At 31.9% G+C, this 23086-nt stretch overlaps 1 protein-coding gene across 1 annotated transcript; it reads right to left on the bottom strand.

Annotated features, from left to right (window-relative positions):
* Positions 1-12332: 12332 nt before the first annotated feature.
* LOC135961447 (ring-infected erythrocyte surface antigen-like) lies at positions 12333-19904 on the bottom strand. The gene is made up of 2 exons (XM_065512947.1): positions 19769-19904; positions 12333-12877 (listed from the first exon to the last, which is right to left on the bottom strand). The coding sequence occupies exons 1-2, from the start codon at positions 19902-19904 to the stop codon at positions 12333-12335; spliced, it is 681 nt and encodes a 226-aa protein (XP_065369019.1).
* Between the last annotated feature and the right edge of the window lie 3182 nt (positions 19905-23086).

The following is a 23086-nucleotide window of genomic DNA, read 5'->3' as shown; positions in this document are numbered from 1 at the left end:
AAATTTGTATTCCTTAATCTAAAAGTCGTGCATCTAAAATTGTGCATTTAATTAGAAAGAAAAAAACTGTTTTTGTTCTTGAAAATGTGCGGAATATTTCTTTAGTACTGAAAATTTAAAACAAATTAGATGTGCATGGATTTACAGAAAGGTCTTATAGGCGGACGTACGCAGGACATATTTGGAATATCACAGAGTTTCATAAAATTATATGATCAGGAATTTTATGAAACTCTGTGATATTCCAAATATGTCCTATATTATACCATATCATCGCTAACATATGCCCATGAAATCATTGTTATAAAAGTTCAACCGGTTCCTGTGCTATCAATAAAAACGTTTTGATGGCTAAAAAAAACATTTTATTTGAAAAAAAAAACTCAATGTATTTACATTTCGTTTGTGTAAATTCCCAGTGCTGAAATATTCTGACCTGCACACTTTCGAATTTAATAGTCATGAAATGGTTGCCACAGTAGTAGACATAGTTAACATCAAAGCATACAAAAGTTGAAAAGCTTTTTGCGAGTATTCCTACGGAAGGCATCATGTTTGCAGTTTATTTGTTTTATTTGCTTCGTGTTCTTTTTTGCTCAGTTTTTATTATGTTGGGGTTTTTTTCTCATTTTTGAATTCGTGGATGACTACAAAGTGTATGTATGTATACATACTCATATCAAATGATTGAAATGTACGTTAGAAACGAATCAAACTGCAGATAAATGTTAACGGAATAACAACAAAAAAAAAAACAGAAAAACAAGAATAAACACAATGATTGAAATAAATTTAACAAGTCTATGAAAAAGTTATTAATATTTCGCATTCAAATTGTTTTCGCCACCTCTTTCTTTGCTGTAAAATAAACTGCATTGCATAAACAAGTTTTATGTAAAAGCCTAAATCACTTTTTAAAATTTTTTTGTGAGTATCAGAACTATTGTACCATAAGTGTTGTTGTCGGTGTCAAGTTCCATAGACATTTTGGTCCATTATTATACCATTGCGTACAGCCCAAGTAGAGTCTTCACCATAGAAACAAACCAAGCTCGCTCATAAATTGCTTGAGGCAACACAATTGATCCCAAGATGATCATTTGATTCCTCGTTACTGAGCGATATTTCTAACAGAAATCGTTGTATTCAACACATTGTCGCCGAGCATGCCACCATTCAGTGGTCAGATAGACTAGACTATAGTGTGCAGGACTATCAACCTGAGGGTTGTGGGTTCGATTCCCTCCAGAGACTCTTGATGTATCTGCAGACATAACGCTTCGCAGCTTTGTTTGTTTTTTTTATAAAAAAAACTGTGACCTGTTATCACACACAAAGGCACTTATTTGTCTAAATATCAAGTGCTAACAATGTGATTAAAATAAAGTTTCTAAAAAATATACATATTTTTATAAAAAATTCAATTGAAAATAGTATTTTTTTTTTAATTTTAATTACCCATAGATGTTTAAATATAAACATTATCCGATACCGCTGACTAGGGTTGGCATTCGAATAATCGAGTAAAGAAAATATTTTTTATAAGAATAAATAACATTTTTCAAATTAGAATAAGAAATTATTCGATCAAAATTGTTGAAATCGAAAAGTCGAGTAAATTTATTTTCAAGCTAAAATTAAAAAAAAAAACTAGGAAGAGAGCTACAGTGGTGGCCAGTTATTTAAGACAAATACTTGAATTTTTTTTATCAACTGAATTTTAAATTCGATAGAGCCAAAACAAAAGGACCTAAGGGTATGAAAGTTTTTATTAATATTTCTAGTTTCTCAAAAATGTTTGGAAAATCGGTACAACATATATGGAAAAAGATATGTGCAAATACTTTGACCCACCTCAGCAAATATCCGCTGTTAATAATATGAAATGAACGAAACTAATGTAACTAAAAATACGAAATTTGGTCCGAATATTTTATAATAAAAAAATATAATGATATAAATGTTAGAAAATATGTTTATTTAAAAAAAATGTTTGTTGGTCAAGTTGTAGAAAAATCTTATGTGTTCGTGGTGCATATGTATGAATTGACACATTTATATAAAACACACTTGTGTGTTAAAACAGTTCTCATGCATACATATTTGTGGAAATATTTAAAAAAATATTTGGAATCACATGGAATTTAGCTAACAATTGTTGTCTTAATTACCTGGCTGTATATTCGGTTGTGCCGAATCTTATATACCCTTCACCAAATTATACTTTAAAATAAAATTTTTAATTAAATTTGGAAATAAACATTTAAAAATTTTTAGCGGCAAACATTTTTTTGTTTTTTTTTTTTAAATTTATAATTGAATTTTTTTTTTTGTAAATTTTTATTCGATTTAAATAAAACTCGAATAATTGAAAAAAACTAATTTTTATTCGATTTAAATAAAACTCGAATAATTGACAAAACTATCATTAACCCTTATGTCAACAGCAGAACTGCTTTACGCACGTCGACAGCAACATACCTGGGTATGTTCATACGTTTTGTATGTTGAATGGCATGCCGTTAGCATAAAAATGCTAATATCTAACTTGTTTGTTGGAATTTCTGTATTATTTTTTTTATTTTGTTAGAAATATACTAATGGTTCAAAAATTTTACGATATCCAGTTTTACCCTTACATTTAGTGTTTGTTTTTTGAAAAAAGTGTTTGTGTAAGTATGACAAAAAATGTTTTTTATTGAATTTTTGCAAAGGTACAAATTTTTCAAATTAAAATATTTTTTTTTTATTTATTAATAGTTTTTAATGAAATTTTACAGTTATATAGAATTTTCTTTTAGATATAGAAAAATAAAAACAAATTTTGAAATTTATAATCATGAATCCCGTAATTCCCAAAAAAGTTTTGAAAAATCTAAAAAAAAACTAAAAAATGGGATTTTTTAGTTTTTTTGCTATAATATCCACAACAGGAGCGGGGTTATCGGAATCCTTTACAAAATAATTAAAAACATATTGGGTCATCTAAAATAGGTTACTTTATTCTGATATCGACTATGCGATTTGAGAATTTTTTCCCTAAATTTGAATTTTACATAAAAATAGGCGTTATTTGAATGGACCTGGTCCTATCCGTATCAAGAATTTTTAAATTTATTTTCGTTTAAAATATTTGGTGTAAAGTTAGCTTTTCAAAAAATATAAATTCCTAATAAATCATCTTTGAAATTTTTTAGATAACTTAAAAATAAAAAAAGTACTTTTTTGCCAAAAACTAGAGAAAAATCGCATTTTTAACTTTTTTTAAATTCAAATACATATAACTTTGGAGTCAGTCACGATTTTTAAATAACTCTTTTTCTGCTTGACATATATGTACATTTGTTGTTAGTCGAATAAAAGAAAAACGGAGAAAATCGGGATATATTTGGACCCGCTGTTATCAAAAATGTGAAGTAGGGTGGTTAAAAACGTTGAAAAAATACTATACTTTTCAATTTTATCATTATATTTGCATGAGTTTTACTATGGATACCCAGGTATGTATGCTGTTGACGTAATGGTACAACTTTGTAAATGGTAAATGGGACACTTGCGGAAAACAGTTTCAAGTCTATCCGATTATCCAATTCAGAGCTACAGCATTTTAAAAATACAAAACATACCCAGGTATGTTGCCGTTGACATAAAGGCTAAACCATTTTAACTTGAAAAAAAACATAAAATTTTCAAAAATTAAAGACTTTTTTCTCGAGGTAGTCGATGTGTCTTTCTCGTAAATATCTCATGAATAAAAAAATATTTTATTTTTCGACATGCATAGTCTCCTTTGTACGTTTCTCAAATTTTTTTATCCCCTACATAGTCTGCAAAATAGATATTTTTTGTGAGATGATTTCATCGTTGGAGTATTGCCCCAACGAAATTTAGTAGACCACTTTTTTTACCATTGAAATTGATGGTGCAAAGTTCCCATAGTATTTGTCAAGCTTAGGCTTTATTTGAGTCATGGTTTTTTTGGAAAAAAATAATGCTTAATGATCAGATAAAATTCACCTTATTCTAATTTCTCCTCAAGTCACGAGGTAGTTTGCGATCAATGACTGTCAAACACAAACTAAATGATGGAGCTTGTTCAAATTTTGACCTGAGCCAATTAACAAATGCTTGTTCACAGGAGTAGTGTTGCCCTTTAAGTTAAGAACTGGAAAATTGAAAAAGTAACGGACTTATTGACCCATTATAATATGTATATTAAGGAGACCACAAAAAATCGATGGCAGACTTACCACATATTGAGATTGAGAGCCGAAATTTGAGCTCGATTAAACGACGTTAACACGTGCCGCTCATCGCTTTTTTGTAAAAATGTTGCCATTAAATAATTACTTTTGCAATTTAATTTAAAAGAATCGATATGTGTACGTAATTGCCGTTCTAATAAGATATAAAAGACTAAAATTCGTTAAAAAATTTTAAAGTTATTAAAAATTGCCAGGCCATTAAAGTGTCTCAGGCAACTAAACAGAAAAAACTATTTCTTCGATCGTTTCAATTCAAATATTTGTCACATATTGAACTGGTTTCAATTATTTCATAATTAAATCAAGTATTCATTTGCTTAAAAGCAAAATTTCTTGATATTTCTATTGAATTTTGAATTTTATTATTTGAATTTCAAATACAAAAATTATTGAATAGATAATATTCGTAATTGAAAACACATTTTTGTGTTTCAATTACGAAAATTTTCTGGATCCTTATAGATAGCGGAGTCGATTGCGGAGTCCGTCTGTCTGTTGAAATCAATTTTCTGAAGACCCCAGATATCTTCGGGATCCAAATCTTCAATAATTTTGTCAGACATGCTCATTCGAGAAGTTTGCTATTTAAAATCAGCAAAAACCGTCCATAAATAATGGAGATATGAGCAAAAAACCGGGACAACCTCGATTTTTTACCTATTTTTGATCTATATGTATATGGATTACTAAGTCATTAATATAGACAATATATCTAATGATAGATATTTCAAAGTCCATTGCAACGATGTAGATAAGGCTATAGTAAGTTGAACCTACAATGGGTCAAAATCGGGAAAAATATTTTTTAACCCGAATTTTTTTTCATCAACAATTTTTTTTTTTTTTAAAAAAAATTTAAGAACTAAAAAAAAAAAAATTTAAAAACAATTTTTTTAAAAAACAATTTCGAAAAAAAATTTTGAAAAACAATTAAAAAAAAATTAAATTTTGTTTACCTAAAAATATTTAAAAAAATTTATTTTAAAGTATAATTTGGTGAAGGGTATATAAGAATATAGATATCTTACTTGTTTTTACTTAATATATATCCATATTTACAAGTAATATAAATATGGTATTTATAGAATACCGTTAACCTTTATGGCCAAAAAATTTAATTTTTTTTTTTAAAAATTTTGTTTATCAAATTTCAGAATTTTCTTATCATCACGTTGTGATTTATTGAGAATATAATAACCGATTAACCGAATAATGTAACCGATTTACCTAAAATTTATTCAGAATGATTTGTTTACCAAACTTCACCAAACTGGGGGGGTGAGACAGGCAAAAATTCATAAATATTATAAATATTATTTGGATAATTTTACCGAAATTTATTGTTATTGTTTGTTGCTATGCGCCTTGAAATTAAACGCAGATGTTAAATGGTTAACAATGTTCTAGAAATTTAAAATTGAGAAATCATAAATTCGAGATCCATTCAAATAATCAGCATATATGTATGTGAGCATAAGCTAAATTTCCTCAAATTCCACTAATTTAAATCGGTCCAACGCTAATCTTTAATAGAAAACAACAGGCAAAACTAGTATTTTAAATACTGGTTTAATATTCATTATTATAAAAACCAGTTTTTGAAATTTCTTTTAGAAAAATTTTTGAAAATCTTAAATTTGAGATATGCATTCAATTGTAATTGTTTTTTGGATATCAACTTATAAGCAACCATAACTTCTTATTTGTTTAATTTTAGCACAGTAAATTTTCAATTCTTAACAGCCAGCTGATACTAATGGCCGTAATATACACATCTTAAAGCATAATTTACTTTTGAACTTCATTACTGGAAATGAAGCATGAACAATATTAAATAAGACATTTTGTATAAGACAACATATGGACGTACATTCAATATAATCATGAATAACAAATTCTGAGAAAGGCTACATACTCTATTACTTATAACTAAAGAGTTAAAATCTTGTTGTTTATAGAAATAACATTTTGCAAATAACTTCATGTTCCATATTTTTTGTTAAATTTGCCCTTGTACTTAGTACGTTTTAACTGAAACCTTTTTAACTTATTAGAAATTTGCTAAAAGTAGACTGGTTTAGAAAACAAAAATCTCACAAGTTCTTAAGCTAAATAAGACAAATGTTTTGTATATATCCTGCATTTATAAATCGGAATCACCCTAGTGGGTTATATTTATTGCCCTGTTTTGGACTTGTGTACTTTGTGGCCATTTTTTATATATTTTTTTTTTTATTTATGTCTGTTTCATAAGCTAAAAGCAAACAACAATAATACTACAGAGTACATATATTTTTTACGTGCTGCTATTTATGGTTTGTATGCGTGAAAAATTTAAATTTATTTACTCAAAAGCAAAGCACATAGTTGAGCCTTCTTCTGTGGTTCATTTCTATAGTTTTTTTTTTTGTGTTGCTTTGTTTGCACAGTGGCAGACAAACCTTTCAACAAGCCTCAAATTTATTCAACCGGATATAAATGTGAAAAACATTCTAAATCAATAGACCACAAAATGGTCAATATTTTTTGCGTGTTACCCACAAATAAATATTTATCTTATCTATTATACTTAAATAAGTTGATATACATAGTAGCGAATATATAACAAGGAGTGTCAACTAGCAATTTATTTATTGTTAAAAGTTTTCCATGAAATTGTGCACTTTAAGTGTAAGGGATGAATTTAAAATAAAATCTAGCAAAACAAATGTTTATAATTTCAAATTCGATTTATAAACTCCCAGTGAAGACTTGCAGTACATAGAAATTAGGTTCTGATTTTATAAAGCACAACGACAAACGTTAAACAAATATTTTGTATGGACAAAATTTAAGTTTAAAACCTTTTCCCAGTATTATTCATAGCCCTTAGTTTAAATTCTAATATGGACGAAATGAAAAATGCCAATAACAAACAAGTAAGAAAGTATGGTCGGTCATGCCCGACCATATAATACCCTACACTAAGTAAAAGAGTAAAAACATTTTTCTTTTAAAATTTCAATAATTTATATTTTTGAGTGATTTTCGGAAGTGGGCCTTATATGGGGGCTATGACCAATTATGGACCGATCACCATGAAATTAGGTCGTATGATTTGTGTCTATATGAAATTTTACTGTGTTGAATTTTGTGAGTATACCAACATTTTTAAGCGATTTATGCACGTTAATGTGATTTTCGGAAGCGGGTCTATATGGGAGCTATGACTAATTACGGACCGATCGTAACAAAATTTGGTGACCTGAATTTTGTATATATAAGTCTTATTTGGAGCGCAATTTGTGGAGACAAATTTATAAATTAAACATTTATGACCGATAAAGTCCAATTTCGGAAGGACATTTGTATGGGGGCTAGGTGAAATAATAGAGCGATTTCAGCCAGTTTCAATAGGTTTGGTCCTTGGGCCGAAAAAATAATATGTACCAAATTAGATCGAAATATCTTCAAAATTGCGACCTGTACTTTGCGCACAAGGTTTACATGGACAGCCAGCCAGCCGAACAGACGGACGGACGGACATCGTTTAATCGACTCAGAAAGTGATTATAAGTCGATCGGTATACTTTAAGGTGGGTGTTAGACTAATATTTTTGGGCGTTACAAACATCTGTACAAACGCATAATACCCTCCCCACTATGGTGGTGTAGGATATAATTAAAACTCTTCTGATTTCGATAATATTTGGCATACATGATTCCCATAGCCATACCAAATTTGAAGTTCTCCAGAATTTCGAAATTAGATTTATTTTGGTTTTTAAATAGGTTACAAATTAGTATTTATTTAATTCATTTAAAATTGTTTATAACTTTAAGGACCATTATTTCAACTTGCCTTTAAGTTCGTAATAGTTAGGGTTTTAATTTTCCGACCTTTTTAGATTCCCGGGAATTGGGAAATTTTTTTATACATATAAATATACTATACTATATACTATACTAAATATAAATATACTATTCCCGAAATATATAATGATACTGTAAATGAGGAATATTATAGCCAAATTTCATATAAAATTTTAGAGTTATAAATATTAAATATCAGAGCTTCAAATTAATTAATCTTATTCCGTAATTAAAAAATGTCAGCCTTTCATTCCATAAATCCATTCCTAATATTTAAGTTTTTAGTTTCATTCCAGTGCCATTGTTTAAACTGAAGTAATTTTAAAGTTGATTAATAACCGAATTTATTCCAACTTTGAATGATTAAATTTTTGTTAAATCAAATCATTTACAAAATTAATTGAAAAAATTGTCTTAAGCCTTTTTGTACTAGATTTGAATTGAAGACAAATTTAATAATTTAATACATTTTTGAAGCTACATATTTTGTTATGATTTTGAAGACGCAATTTAAAGAAATTAGAATGATTCAAGAAGAAATAAATTCTATAAATATTGAATTCTCTTTTTCAATTTTCATATGAAAAACCCCAAATAAATAATAATAATAAGCGGTCTATTATTGCCGAGATATAGGGAAAAAACTGTAAAAATCATTTCACTGTTTTTTGGTGAACAAAATAGAGTTCTAACTTGTTTTCTATGTCAGTTTGTTAATTCCCGGGGTTCCCGACTAAAAATCCTGGGAACCGGGTAGTGAAAAATTGGCAAAATTCCCGTGATATTTGTACCGGGAATTCCCGGGATAAAAAGCCTAGTAATAGTAAATATTAACTTTAAGGGTACCTTTTTCTATTGCTTAAAGTTAAATTTTAGTATTCGGAACTTAAAGGCAAGTTGCAACAATGGCCCTAAAACTGCTGGTCAGATAGCGGAGTAGATATAGTCATGTCCGTCTGTATGTTTAAACCAACTTTCCATAGCCCACAAATAACTTACAAATATGATTGATACATCAATATATCGGGAATTCTTTCGGCTCAGTTGCTATTGAAAATCGAGAAAGTCGATTTTTGGCTGTCTGTCTGCTGAAATCAAAATCAATATCTCCGGGATTCTTCCGGCTCAGTTTCTATTTAAAATTAAGAAAATCGGTCGACAAATGACTGAGATACAAGGAAAAACTCAGGACAGCTACGATTTTTGGCCTATTTTTGATCTATATCTGGATTTCTAAGTCATTAATATATACTACGTTTATACGCACGACTTATTCGCAAATAAATATATTGAAAGTAGAAGAATTATCCGTATAAACAGTGAATTAATTTTTAATTTACAAATAGCTACCTCACGAAAACAATTCCTGATTAACGACACTATTTGCCATTAAGATTTTAAACATTGCCATATTTTTTAACATTTTTAGTTTTTCTTTCATTTTTTAAATATTTCATTGCGTTTTTGCATTAATTGGATTGCAAGACAAACAAGAATTTTTAATTCTTTCATTTTAGCATTTAAAAAAATAAGAATTTTCCGTAACCAAAGTGACATATAAACAGAGAGTTAGTTAATTGCAAATTATTTTTATTTGCGAATAGGCTACGTATAAACGTAGCAATAGACAATATGGATATCTAATGATAGGTATTTCAAATTCCACTGCAACGATATTGTCATAAATTTTTTACTAATAAATTTAAAAAAAAAAAATTGGAAAGAAATTTTTTTAAAAAAAATAAATAAAAAATTTTAAAAAAATTTATTTTTTTAAAAAATTTTAAAAACAATATTGAAAAATATTTAATATGAAAGAACTTTTTTTTAAAAAAAATAAATAAACAATTTTGAAAAAATAAATTTTTTAAAATAATATTGAAAAATATTTAAAAATTTTATTTTAAAGTATAATTTGGTGAAGGGTATTTAAGATTCGGCCCAGCCGAATATAGCTCTCTTACCTATTAGTATTCTTCTTGCTATTATTTATCAAGTAAGAAAATATAGTCGGTCAAGCCCTACACTGAGTAAAATAGCAAAAACATTTTTCTTTTAAAATTTCAATAATTTATTTACCTGAGTGATTTGTGTAAGTGGTCCTTATGTGAGAGTCATGTTCAGTTATGTACTGATCGTCATCAAATAAGGACGTGTGCAGTATTTCTATATGAAATTTATTTGTGTTGAATTTTATTATCATACTAGCATTTTTAAGAGTTTTATGTTCGTTAAATTTGTTTTCGGAAGAGGACCTTTTATGGGTGAAATGACAAATTATGGATCAATAGCCATGAAATTAGTTTGCGTGATTTCTTTCTATATGAAAATTATTTGTATTGAATTCTTTCTCTTTTTGTGAGTTTTATGATCGTTAAAGTAATTGTCGGAAATGGGCATATGGGCATATGGGCAATTCCATATCATCGTACGTGACATTTGTACGCCTATGAAGTAGAATAGATTTTGCAAAAATAAGAGTATCTGAAAAATAATTTGGTCTATATGTTCCATTCGGAGGGTACTATATTTTAAAATAATAAAAAGTTCCTTCGAAACATTGTCCAAAATATCGAGCGAAATAAGGGTATATCGTACGTGACATAAAACGGAACTAATTTTCTTTGTGAGAGGCGTTATGTTTTCTTTTAATTTCTTACACTAAACGAAATATTTTTCCTTTACAATCCGTCATATTTAAATAAAAACAATCTTTGGATGATTTTATAATAAATAAAATTTAATATCGTACGTGACATACCGTACGTGACAGATTTTTCTCTTATAATAAAACTCATTCAAAGGCTAAATATATTTTACTGTATATCAATTTTGTATTTCATTAACAAGTTTTTGTGTATTGGATTATATGTCTGCCATTACTAAACCACTTCTTAGTAATGCATATGGTATTAAATAGTCATTGAAAAGTAAGTTGTTCAGTAATTACAAGTCATTCTAAAGCTTTTTCTGGGATTTTATATGAAAATAATTCAAGCATTCATATGAGGATCTTATTACAAATTAAATAGATATTAATCCTTCTCTTGATTAATGTTATGTTTCAAACACTCTCACAATAAACCCCTATCACACAATCTATTTTCTGAATTTATTGCTTTTATGTATGTATTATGTAGTTTTATATCTACCATCTAAATAATGGTTGGTACATTTATTATGTCATTCCGTTTGTAATACATCGAGATATTTGTTCCAGATCAAGGGTCATATTTTTTAGTTTTCTCTAAATATTCTTTGGTGATCAGAAATGTTTGATAAGGAAAATGTCATTAATTTTATTAGTAGCTAGAGACGAGACTATAGACGAGACTACAGATGAGACTTTAGATGACACAAAGACGTGGCTATAGACGCGACTATAGATGAGCCTATAACCGAGACTATGGACGAGAATATAGACAAGCTCCTAATTACACTATCAAGAATATTTACCAAAAATTTAAAATTGAGCAAAAACCTGATAACTGCACAAATAAATCTGTACCTGTAACATATTGGTGTTGGGTATATAGAATTCGTTACTTGTTTTAAATTTATTTAAGCTATTAAATGTTGAGACAAATGACTCACATTGAAACATTTATAACCACAATCCAGAATGTCACATATTTGCAGATTTATTAGAGTCATTAAATGTTTTTTTTTTTAAATAAATATTTCAGTTGTTTTGTAGAATTTTCAACACCACAAAATAAAACATTTAAAATAAATATTGCGACACAAAAAAATAAAACACAACTATACATTAGGGTGGCACTTATATTGGACATTGTCGGTGCTCGAAAGCTATAAAATTTATCTCGTCTATAGTCTCGTCTATAGTCTCGTCTGTGATCTCGTCTATAGTTTGGTCTATAGTTTCGTCTATAGTTTCGTTTGTGTGCTCGTTTATGGTTTCATTTATAGTTTCGTCTATAGTCTCGTCTATAATCTCGTCTTTAGACGTCTGCAGTCTCGCCTAAAGACGACACTGTAGACGCAATATAGTCCCGTATATAGACTCGACTACAGTCTTGTCTATAGCCTCGTCTTTAGTCTCGTCTAAAGACGAGACTGTAGACGCAATATAGTCCCGTATATAGACTCGACTACAGTCTTGTCTATAGCCTCGTCTTTAGTCTCGTCTATAGTCTCGTCTACAGTTTCGTCTACAGTTTCGTCTCCAGTTTCGTCTACAGTCTCGTGTATAGTCTAGTCTATAGTCTCGTCTACAGTCTCTTCTAAAGTTTCGTCTACAGTCTCGTCTAAAGTTTCGTCTACAGTCTCGTCTACAGACTCCTCTACAGTCTCCTCTACAGTCTCGTCTACAGTCTCGTCTACAGTCTCGCCTACAGTCTCGTCTACAGTCTCGTCTAAAGTTTCGTCTACAGTCTCGTCTACAGTCTCCTCTACAGTCTCCTCTACAGTCTCCTCTACAGTCTCCTCTACAGTCTCGTCTACAGTCTCGTCTACAGTCTCCTCTACAGTCTCGTCTACAGTCTCGTCTACAGTCTCGTCTACAGTCTCGTCTACAGTCTCGTCTACAGTCTCGTCTACGGTCTCGTCTACAGTATTGTCTACAGTCTCGTCTACAGTCTCGTCTACACTCTCGTCTACACTCTCGTCTACACTCTCGTCTACACTCTCGTCTACACTCTCGTCTACAGTCTCGTCTACAGTCTCGTCTACAGTCTCGGCTACAGGCTCGTCTATAGTTAAGTCTCGTCTATAGTCTCGTTTATATTCTCGTCTATAGTCTTGTCAATACCCTCGTCTATAGTATTATCTCAAAAACTTTATTTTTGGTCTATATCCAGGGGTATATATAACTTCGTCATTCTGTTTGTAATTTCCAAATTGTTTATTTGCGACCCCATGAAGAATACATATTCTGGCTCGTTATAGATAGCGCAGTCAATATAGCCATTTCCGTCTATCCGTTGAAATCAACTTTCCGAAGCCCGCCAATAACTTACATACATTGTAGAGCCATCCTACTATGCAATACTTACAAACAAACATATGAATTGGATTCCATAATACCGCGCAGCACTTGACATAATCACAGAATAATTAAAAACAATTAACACACAATTAACCTTGTTATTGTCAAATCCAGCAAAAAATGACTGTGTCATTATCGTCAGCAGCATGGAAGGCATCATCAATGTTGATGGCACTACTACAAAATGTCTGATATTTCTGCATGACTGTCGTCTGTCTGTCTGTATATCTGTGTGTAGTGCTGTAGAATTCTTATTCTTTTGTTTTATTTCGTTGTGTTGTTTTACTTTATGAGCCGTAATTCTATGAAATGTATGGAAAGTTTTTTTCTATATGTGGGATATGTTTTTATGCATGCGTGTATCTATGTGTGTTTGAATGCATGAGTACGCCTGTCTGTATGCGAGACTATTCAACAATCACATGTATCATGGAATTATCATCATTAGGTTTTTTTCGCTCTTTTTTGTGTGCTTTTTGTGTGTTTTGGTTGATTGTTGCTGTAGAAATTATTGAAGAGGTTGTCATTATATGACGCGACATAATCATTAGCCAAAAGCACAAATACTATGAAAACAAAATAATACATTCATATATACATTGACACTACAAAGAGCTCTATATTATATGAGGACAATCGAAATAGTACCTTGGAAAAGTAATGGATGACTCAACGAGGGTAGACACAAGTTGCAAAAGTAATCCATCTGTGGCACTTATTAAATTTTTAGTTTCTAATTTTTCAGACTTTGCTTCAGAATTACATAACTGTCCACCTTAAAACTATACTGGAATATGGAACAGAGACGAGACTATAGACGAGACTATAGACGAGACTATAGACGAGACTATAGACGAGACTATAGACGAGACTATAGACGAGACTATAGACGAGACTATAGACGAGACTATAGACGAGACTATAGACGAGACTATAGACGAGACTATAGACGAGACTATAGACGAGACTATAGACGAGACTATAGACGAGACTATAGACAAGACTATAGACGAGACTATAGACAAGACTATAGACGAGACTATAGACGAGACTATAGACGAGACTATAGACGAGACTATAGACGAGACTATAGACGAGACTATAGACGAGACTATAGACGAGACTATAGACGAGACTATAGACGAGACTATAGACGAGACTATAGACGAGACTATAGACGAGACTATAGACGAGACTATAGACGAGACTATAGACGAGACTATAGATGAGACTATAGACGAGACTATAGACGAGACTATAGATGAGACTATAGACGAGACTATAGACGAGACTATAGACGAGACTATAGACGAGACTATAGACGAGACTATAGACGAGACTATAGACGAGACTATAGATGAGACTATAGACGATACTATAGATGAGACTATAGACGAGACTATAGACGAGACTATAGACGAGACTATAGACGAGACTATAGACGAGACTATAGACGAGACTATAGACGAGACTATAGACGAGACTATAGACGAGACTATAGACGAGACTATAGACGAGACTATAGACGAGACTATAGATGAGACTATAGACGAGACTATAGACGAGACTATAGACGAGACTATAGACGAGACTATAGACGAGACTATAGACTAGACTATAGACGAGACTATAGACTAGACTATAGACGAGACTATAGACGAGACTATAGACGAGACTATAGACGAGACTATAGACGAGACTATAGACGAGACTATAGACGAGACTATAGACGAGACTATAGACGAGACTATAGACGAGACTATAGACGAGACTATAGACGAGACTATAGACGAGACTATAGACGAGACTATAGACGAGACTATAGACGAGACTATAGACGAGACTATAGACGAGACTATAGACGAGACTATAGATGAGACTATAGACGAGACTATAGACGAGACTATAGAAGAGACTATAGACGATACTATAGATGAGACTATAGACGAGACTATAGACGAGACTATAGACGAGACTATAGACGAGACTATAGACGAGACTATAGACGAGACTATAGACGAGACTATAGACGAGACTATAGACGAGACTATAGACGAGACTATAGACGAGACTATAGACGAGACTATAGACGAGACTATAGACGAGACTATAGACGAGACTATAGACGAGACTATAGACGAGACTATAGACGAGACTATAGACGAGACTATAGACGAGACTATATACGAGACTATAGACGAGACTATAGACGAGACTATATACGAGACTATAGACGAGACTATAGACGAGACTATAGATGAGACTATAGACGAGACTATAGACGAGACAATAGACGAGACTATAGATGAGACTATAGACGAGACTATAGACGAGACTATAGACGAGACTATAGACGAGACTATAGACGAGACTATAGACGAGACTATAGACGAGACTATAGATGAGACTATAGACGAGACTATAGACGAGACTATAGACGAGACTATAGACAAGACTATAGACGAGACTATAGACAAGACTATAGACGAGACTATAGACGAGACTATAGACGAGACTATAGATGAGACTATAGACGAGACTATAGACGAGACTATAGACGAGACTATAGACGAGACTATAGACGAGACTATAGACGAGACTATAGACGAGACTATAGACGAGACTATAGACGAGACTATAGACGAGACTATAGACGAGACTATAGACGAGACTATAGACGAGACTATAGACGAGACTATATACGAGACTATAGACGAGACTATAGACGAGACTATATACGAGACTATAGACGAGACTATAGACGAGACTATATACGAGACTATATACGAGACTATAGACGAGACTATAGACGAGACTATAGATGAGACTATAGACGAGACTATAGACGAGACTATAGACGAGACTATAGACGAGACTATAGACGAGACTATAGACGAGACTATAGACGAGACTATAGATGAGACTATAGACGAGACTATAGATGAGACTATAGACGAGACTATAGACGAGACTATAGACGAGACTATAGACGAGACTATATACGAGACTATAGACGAGACTATAGACGAGACTATAGATGAGACTATAGACGAGACTATAGACGAGACTATAGACGAGACTATAGATGAGACTATAGACGAGACTATAGACGAGACTATAGACGAGACTATAGATGAGACTATAGACGAGACTATAGATGAGACTATAGACGAGACTATAGACGAGACTATAGACGAGACTATAGACGAGACTATAGACGAGACTATAGACGAGACTATAGACGAGACTATAGATGAGACTATAGACGAGACTATAGATGAGACTATAGACGAGACTATAGACGAGACTATAGACGAGACTATAGACGAGACTATATACGAGACTATAGACGAGACTATAGACGAGACTATAGACGAGACTATAGACGAGACTATAGACGAGACTATAGACGAGACTATAGACGAGACTATAGACGAGACTATAGATGAGACTATAGACGAGACTATAGACGAGACTATAGACGAGACTATAGACAAGACTATAGACGAGACTATAGACGAGACTATAGACGAGACTATAGATGAGACTATAGACGAGACTATAGACGAGACTATAGACGAGACTATAGACGAGACTATAGACGAGACTATAGACGAGACTATAGACGAGACTATAGACGAGACTATAGATGAGACTATAGACGAGACTATAGATGAGACTATAGACGAGACTATAGACGAGACTATAGACGAGACTATAGACGAGACTATAGACGAGACTATAGACGAGACTATAGACGAGACTATAGATGAGACTATAGACGAGACTATAGATGAGACTATAGACGAGACTATAGACGAGACTATAGACGAGACTATAGACGAGACTATATACGAGACTATAGACGAGACTATATACGAGACTATAGACGAGACTATAGACGAGACTATAGATGAGACTATAGACGAGACTATAGACGAGACTATAGACGAGACTATAGACGAGACTATAGACGAGACTATAGACGAGACTATAGACGAGACTATAGATGAGACTATAGATGAGACTATAGACGAGACTATAGACGAGACTATAGACAAGACTATAGACGAGACTATAGACGAGACTATAGATGAGACTATAGACGAGACTATAGACGAGACTATAGACGAGACTATAGACGAGACTATAGACGAGACTATAGACGAGACTATAGACGAGACTATAGACGAGACTATAGACGAGACTATAGACGAGACTATAGACGAGACTATAGACGAGACTATAGACGAGACTATATACGAGACTATAGACGAGACTATAGACGAGACTATATACGAGACTATATACGAGAACATAAACGAGACCATATATGAGAACATAGATGCGGCTATAGACGAGACTATAAACGAGACTATAGATCAGGCTATAAACTAGACTTTATACGAGACTACAGACAAGAATACATACGAGACTATAGACGAGACTATAGGCGAGACTATTGGCCAAACTATAGGCGATACTATAGACGAGACTTTAGACGAGACTTTAGACGAGATTTTAGACGAGACTATAGGCGAGACTATAGGCGAGACTATTGGCGACACTATAGGCGATACCCTAGACGTGACTTTAGGCGAGAATTTATACGACACTTTAGACGAGACTTTAGAGGAGACTTTAGACGAGACTGCAGACGAGACTAAACACGATAAGCCACTTGATTATGAAGTGAAGATATTTTGAAATGTGATACATACATGAAATACAATTTTGATAAAATCCTTTGTATTATTGGATGCTAAATCAAATAAATTAAAATTTGTTACCAGTTTTACTTTGGATTCAAACAAAATTTATACTAAATCAAATTGAGCACTGAATCAAACTGTCCTCGTAAAGCTGTAGATAAAAAAGGTTGTTGTTTATATTATTTTTTGTAGTTGATGGTGAAAATGTCATAATATTAAGGCTTTATATTGCACTATATAGTGCTTAATTATCCAATGAAAAATCGTTTTGTTTAGAACTTGACAGAATTGCTAGCTAGTTTTAAGGGAAATTTTATATTTTTGAAAAATATAGGCGCTTTAATATTGAAAAGTGTGTTATTTAAAATGTGCTTACAAATATATAAAAACATATTAAAAAATATTTGTTTTATAAATTTTGAAAGGAAACTTTTACTAAAAGTAAAATATCTTAACAAAATTTAGTAACACAAAATAATTAGCAAAAAAACAATTTATATTTTACAAAAACAAAATTCTTAACTATTTTCAAGCATTTCGGTCTGTGGTTATGTCTCATCACACTACAGTGAATGTCATGATATGTGGATTATTGTGTCTCATACAATGATGTTCAAAAACAGCTTAATTTTCAAAATAAATCCACATCCAAAAAAAGCTATAGAAAACATGTCTTAATAAAAGTTATAACAAAACTAAATGTGAAACAATAATCCCCTGTACACTCTATTCATTTCCAGAAAGATTTGACTGTTTTCCATTAAATGGTGTATAATAGTATCTGGGATCGTCAAGAGTTACAGTTGAACACAAAAACACAGCTGCGAGAATTACAGGCATAAATGTTGTTTGTGTCTTTGTCTTGTCTTGTCATATGGATGTGGCAATGTGTTGCTTTCTCGGAAGGTGGTTCTTGATGACATTCTTTTGCGACACTTTTGACGTTGCTGCTAGTGCTGCTGTTTTGTTTTTGTTGTAAGTAATCAATGTCACTCCCTTTAAACATCAATTTGTGTAGCAGTACGTTGGCATGTGTGTGAGTCTATTTGAGTTGACGGTTGATGGTTTCCATAAGACAAATCACACAAACAATGAACAACGAAATGCCAAATGAGATACAGCAAAAAAAAAAACGACAACAAGCAGTTTACAATTAAAACATCAACGCATCTGGGGCAAAAATCTAATATCATTAGCGTAACATGTGAATGCGAATTTCCCAACAATGATGGAAAACCATCAATTAGGAATGAAGCAATTTGAAAGTCACGCAATTAAGTGGGTGGTTCACAGAAATTCTTGTGAAACTTTTTGAATACTAAAAGCATTAGAGAATGTTGTTAAATGAATTACAAACTGATGATTAAAGTAATGAAATTTGGCAGTATAACAGTGAGAAAATGGTAAAAAAACAAAGAATATTGATCAAAACTAACTAAATTAAACATTAAGTTTTTTTAATCCATTTAAAGCAGCATGTTTAAAAATATTTTTTTGGTTATTTAAAAACAGTTGATATTTGTAAATAAGACAAACTAATAAACACCTTAAAATTGTTTTGAAGTGTTTTTCATCAATTAAATTAAAATCGACATCAAAAATCTCATGTATAACGATAATGTCAGTGACAAAAAAATCATCTACAAGTTTATTAAAACCTAAGTATAAATCAGAGTAGTAGGCGCCTTCAAACCAGCGTGATATAAAAACATATGAATAAATAAATGATAGAATGAATGACAAAAATTGCTTTACTTTTTTACTCCTCTATTATCCCATCATAATATTATTTTAAGATTATTTTTTTCGCTGGAAATGTCAAGCAAAAGAAAAATTATGAAAGTGAAAAACTGACAACAAAACTCGCATATACTTTGGTCTATGTAAATTCAAATTATTATCGGGCGCCATACACAATTGCTATAAACAACACATATTCAGTTCTGCTAATGATGTTGATGCTGACGCTGATGATGATGATGACAATTTCAATTCCGATGCTGATGTGTTGCTGCTGACATCCAACATATGACAAGGAGTTATAATGTATTTCTCTTTTCCCATCATATTTGAGCACAGCAGATAATACATTGTATGTGTTACAGTCTGTTTGCGAAAACTCGTCTATCATTTTATCTGTTGTATTTATTCGGGGAACAACTAGCGTTTTTTACTTACATATGTGTCTGTTGGCTGTTATGATTGAAACCACATAATTTGCACAATATGCCATTTTTTAATATATATATTTATAAAAATATTTCAATTATTTATACTTGTTTGGCATGTGTTAATTATGTTTATTTTCGTTTCAATGCAGAAGGGCTCAGTATAATTAATTTTGAAAAAAAGAAAAAAATATTTTTTTGTATGATGGCCATACAAGTTTCAACATCAGCTATTCTGATAATCTTGGAATCACTATAATTGATGACTATACTGACGAGACTATAGAGGAGACTATAGACGATACTATAGACTAGACTATTGGCGAGATTATAGACGAGAATAGACGAGACTATAGACGAAACTATAGACGAGACTGTAGACGAGACTATAGACGAGACTGTATCGGGACTATAGACGAGGCTTTAGACGAGACAATAGACGAGACTATAGATGAGATTATAGATGAGACTATAGACAGGACCACAGCAGAAACTAAAGATGGGACTATAGCACGACTATAGATGAGACTAAAGACTAGACTATAGACGAAACTATAGACGAGACTAAGGACGAGAAACGAGACTTAAGACGAGACTATAGACGAAACTATAGATGAGACTAAGGACGAAAAACGAGACTTAAGAAGAGACTATAGACGAAACTATAGATGAGACTAAGGACGAGACACGAGACTTAAGACGAAACTATAGTCGAGACTTTAGACGAGACTATGGACTAGTCTATAGACGAGACTATAGACGATTCTATAGACAAGACTATAGACGATTAAAGACAGTAGACGAGATTGTAGAGGAGACTATAGTCGAGACTATAGACGAGACTGTAGAGGAGACTGTAGACGAGACTGTAGACGAGACTGTAGACGAGACTATAGACGAGACTGTAGACGAGACTGTAGACGAGACTGTAGACGAGACTGTAGACGAGACTATATACGAGACTATAGTCGAGACTATAGACGAGACTGTAGACGAGACTATAGACGAGACTATAGACGAGACTGTAGACGAGACTGTAGATGAGACTGTAGACGAGACTATAGACGAGGCTATATACGAGACTATAGACGAGACTGTAGACGAGGTTACAGAAGAGACTAAAGACTAGACCATAGACGAAACTATAGATGAGATTAAGGACGAAACACGAGAGTTATGACGAGACTATGGGCGAGACTTTAGACGAGACTATGGATGAGTCTATAGACGATACTATATATGATTTTATAGACAAAAAAACTATCGACGATTCTATAGACGAGATTAAAGACTAGACTGTAAACGGGACTATATACGATACTATAGACTAAATTATATATGAAACTATAGACTATAGGCGAGACTATAGACGAGGGTATAGACGAGACCATATACGAGACTATACTCGAGGCTATAGACTAGACTAGACTAGAGACTAGACTGTTTTTAAAATATTAAACTCTCCTCTGGTGCCGGATGTAACACAAATTTAAAAGAATAATATCATGTATGCTCTAACGAAAGCATTTGATGCAGAAAAGCCTGAAAGAAAAATTCTAGAAGATGGACAAAAACATGATTCCAACAAATGGCTATAAAAAAACATTTGGAGATCTAAATGGCTTTCAGAAAAAGTAAGCAATAGTATTACAGGCAACTAGGTAGAGACGTTAATTTGAACTTATGGGGATGTACTTATACGGACAAAGAACCGCTTAGGTGAAGTATCCACAGCTCCTTGGAAAATAGTGAATGTCCTTTTTTCAAAAGGATGACCCTAGCAGAAGACGTTTACAGATATTGAAACTACTATAAAGTAAGTTTCAGAGGTAGAAATCTCGCAAATATATTCAAAGTTTGGCTAGTCGAAGGCAGGCTAGTATTATAGTATTTTCTGATTATGTAGCTATGTAAAAAGGGCGCGATTCTTGGATAGAGTTGAAATATACTTATACGGCACTATCCACATCATAGAAAGTAGCTCAAGAATATACGTTGGGAAATAGAAATGTAGAAGGTATTCTGCCAAGCAAACAAGCATAGATGAGAACAGACGAAAATAATATAAAGAATTGTTAGGTTCAGAAGGATTTTGGCTTTTAATATCCCAGTATGCAACATTTCGAGTCAGTTCTTTTTATCGAACTTATTTTGAATTAAAATCGAAAATATGAATTTATTATGATGCTCTATCCAATCTACATTTTTTAGAATATCGTATTTTAATATTTTATAGAAATGGCGAATAGTGTTCGAGTTTTTTTTTTAATGTCAAATTTTATTTTTGCACAAATTGACAAATTCATATACATACATACATATTATTCTTTTGTCAATTTGTGAGAAAATAAAATTTTATTTCTTATCCTATCAATAACATATTCATAAAAATATAGTTTAACACGAAAAATAGATCAAAGACGTCTTAAAAGAAAAGCGCAGCCAATTATTAATGTTGTTTTTGACAATTCGAATCTCATAATCAGCAAACATCAGAAATATGTGCAGAGTTTATTGCATTTGAAAAAGAAAACACATCTAACGCTACATTATTGGATAATAATAAAGGTATTGAATATGCATTATTTGAAGAAGAAATTGCTCGATGGTATAAAGTAAATTGTTCATATATTAAATCGAAATCGAATCAATTTAGAACATTTTTAATACCGAAAAAGGTATAGTATATCGATAAAAATTAGAATCAGAATAATAAATAATTTTCTACTCTTTATCGCTCTGCACTCTACTTAGGAAAACACGCACATTCTCGACATTATATCGAAGTCGATATCGATAAAATTTTACGAAAAAATTATTCATTTTCGACATAACTTCGAATCATTTTGCATACGTTACATATGTAACGTGAAATAAACGCCTCGCTTCAAGCTGAGAAAAGTTGACGCAAAGATTTCAGAATGTCTTTTAAATTTATATTAGTGCACTTAAACATTTGTTTATAATTTACAGGTCTTCTGGTTTGTATTAAATATATGTTTCTTCTCCATAAAAGTACCAAATTCCTAACACTCTCCGAAACCGAATATCAAACTCTATTAATGTACCTACATAAAATGT

This window comes from Calliphora vicina, chromosome 5 (genome assembly GCF_958450345.1).
Source record: "Calliphora vicina chromosome 5, idCalVici1.1, whole genome shotgun sequence".
Lineage (NCBI taxonomy): Eukaryota > Metazoa > Arthropoda > Insecta > Diptera > Calliphoridae > Calliphora > Calliphora vicina.
Note: the sequence above shows the minus strand (reverse complement) of the source record. Positions and strands in the feature narration are given on the sequence as shown.

Bases quoted from the DNA above. Each gene is read 5' to 3' on its own strand.
- LOC135961447 (XM_065512947.1), bottom strand. From the start codon at position 19,904: ATGATGGGAAAAGAGAAATACATTATAACTCCTTGTCATATGTTGGAT. The intron at 12,878-19,768 runs GTTGTTTATAGC...GGTATTGACAAG, and splicing joins ATTAGCAGAACTGAATATGT to ACTATAGACGAGAATATAAA.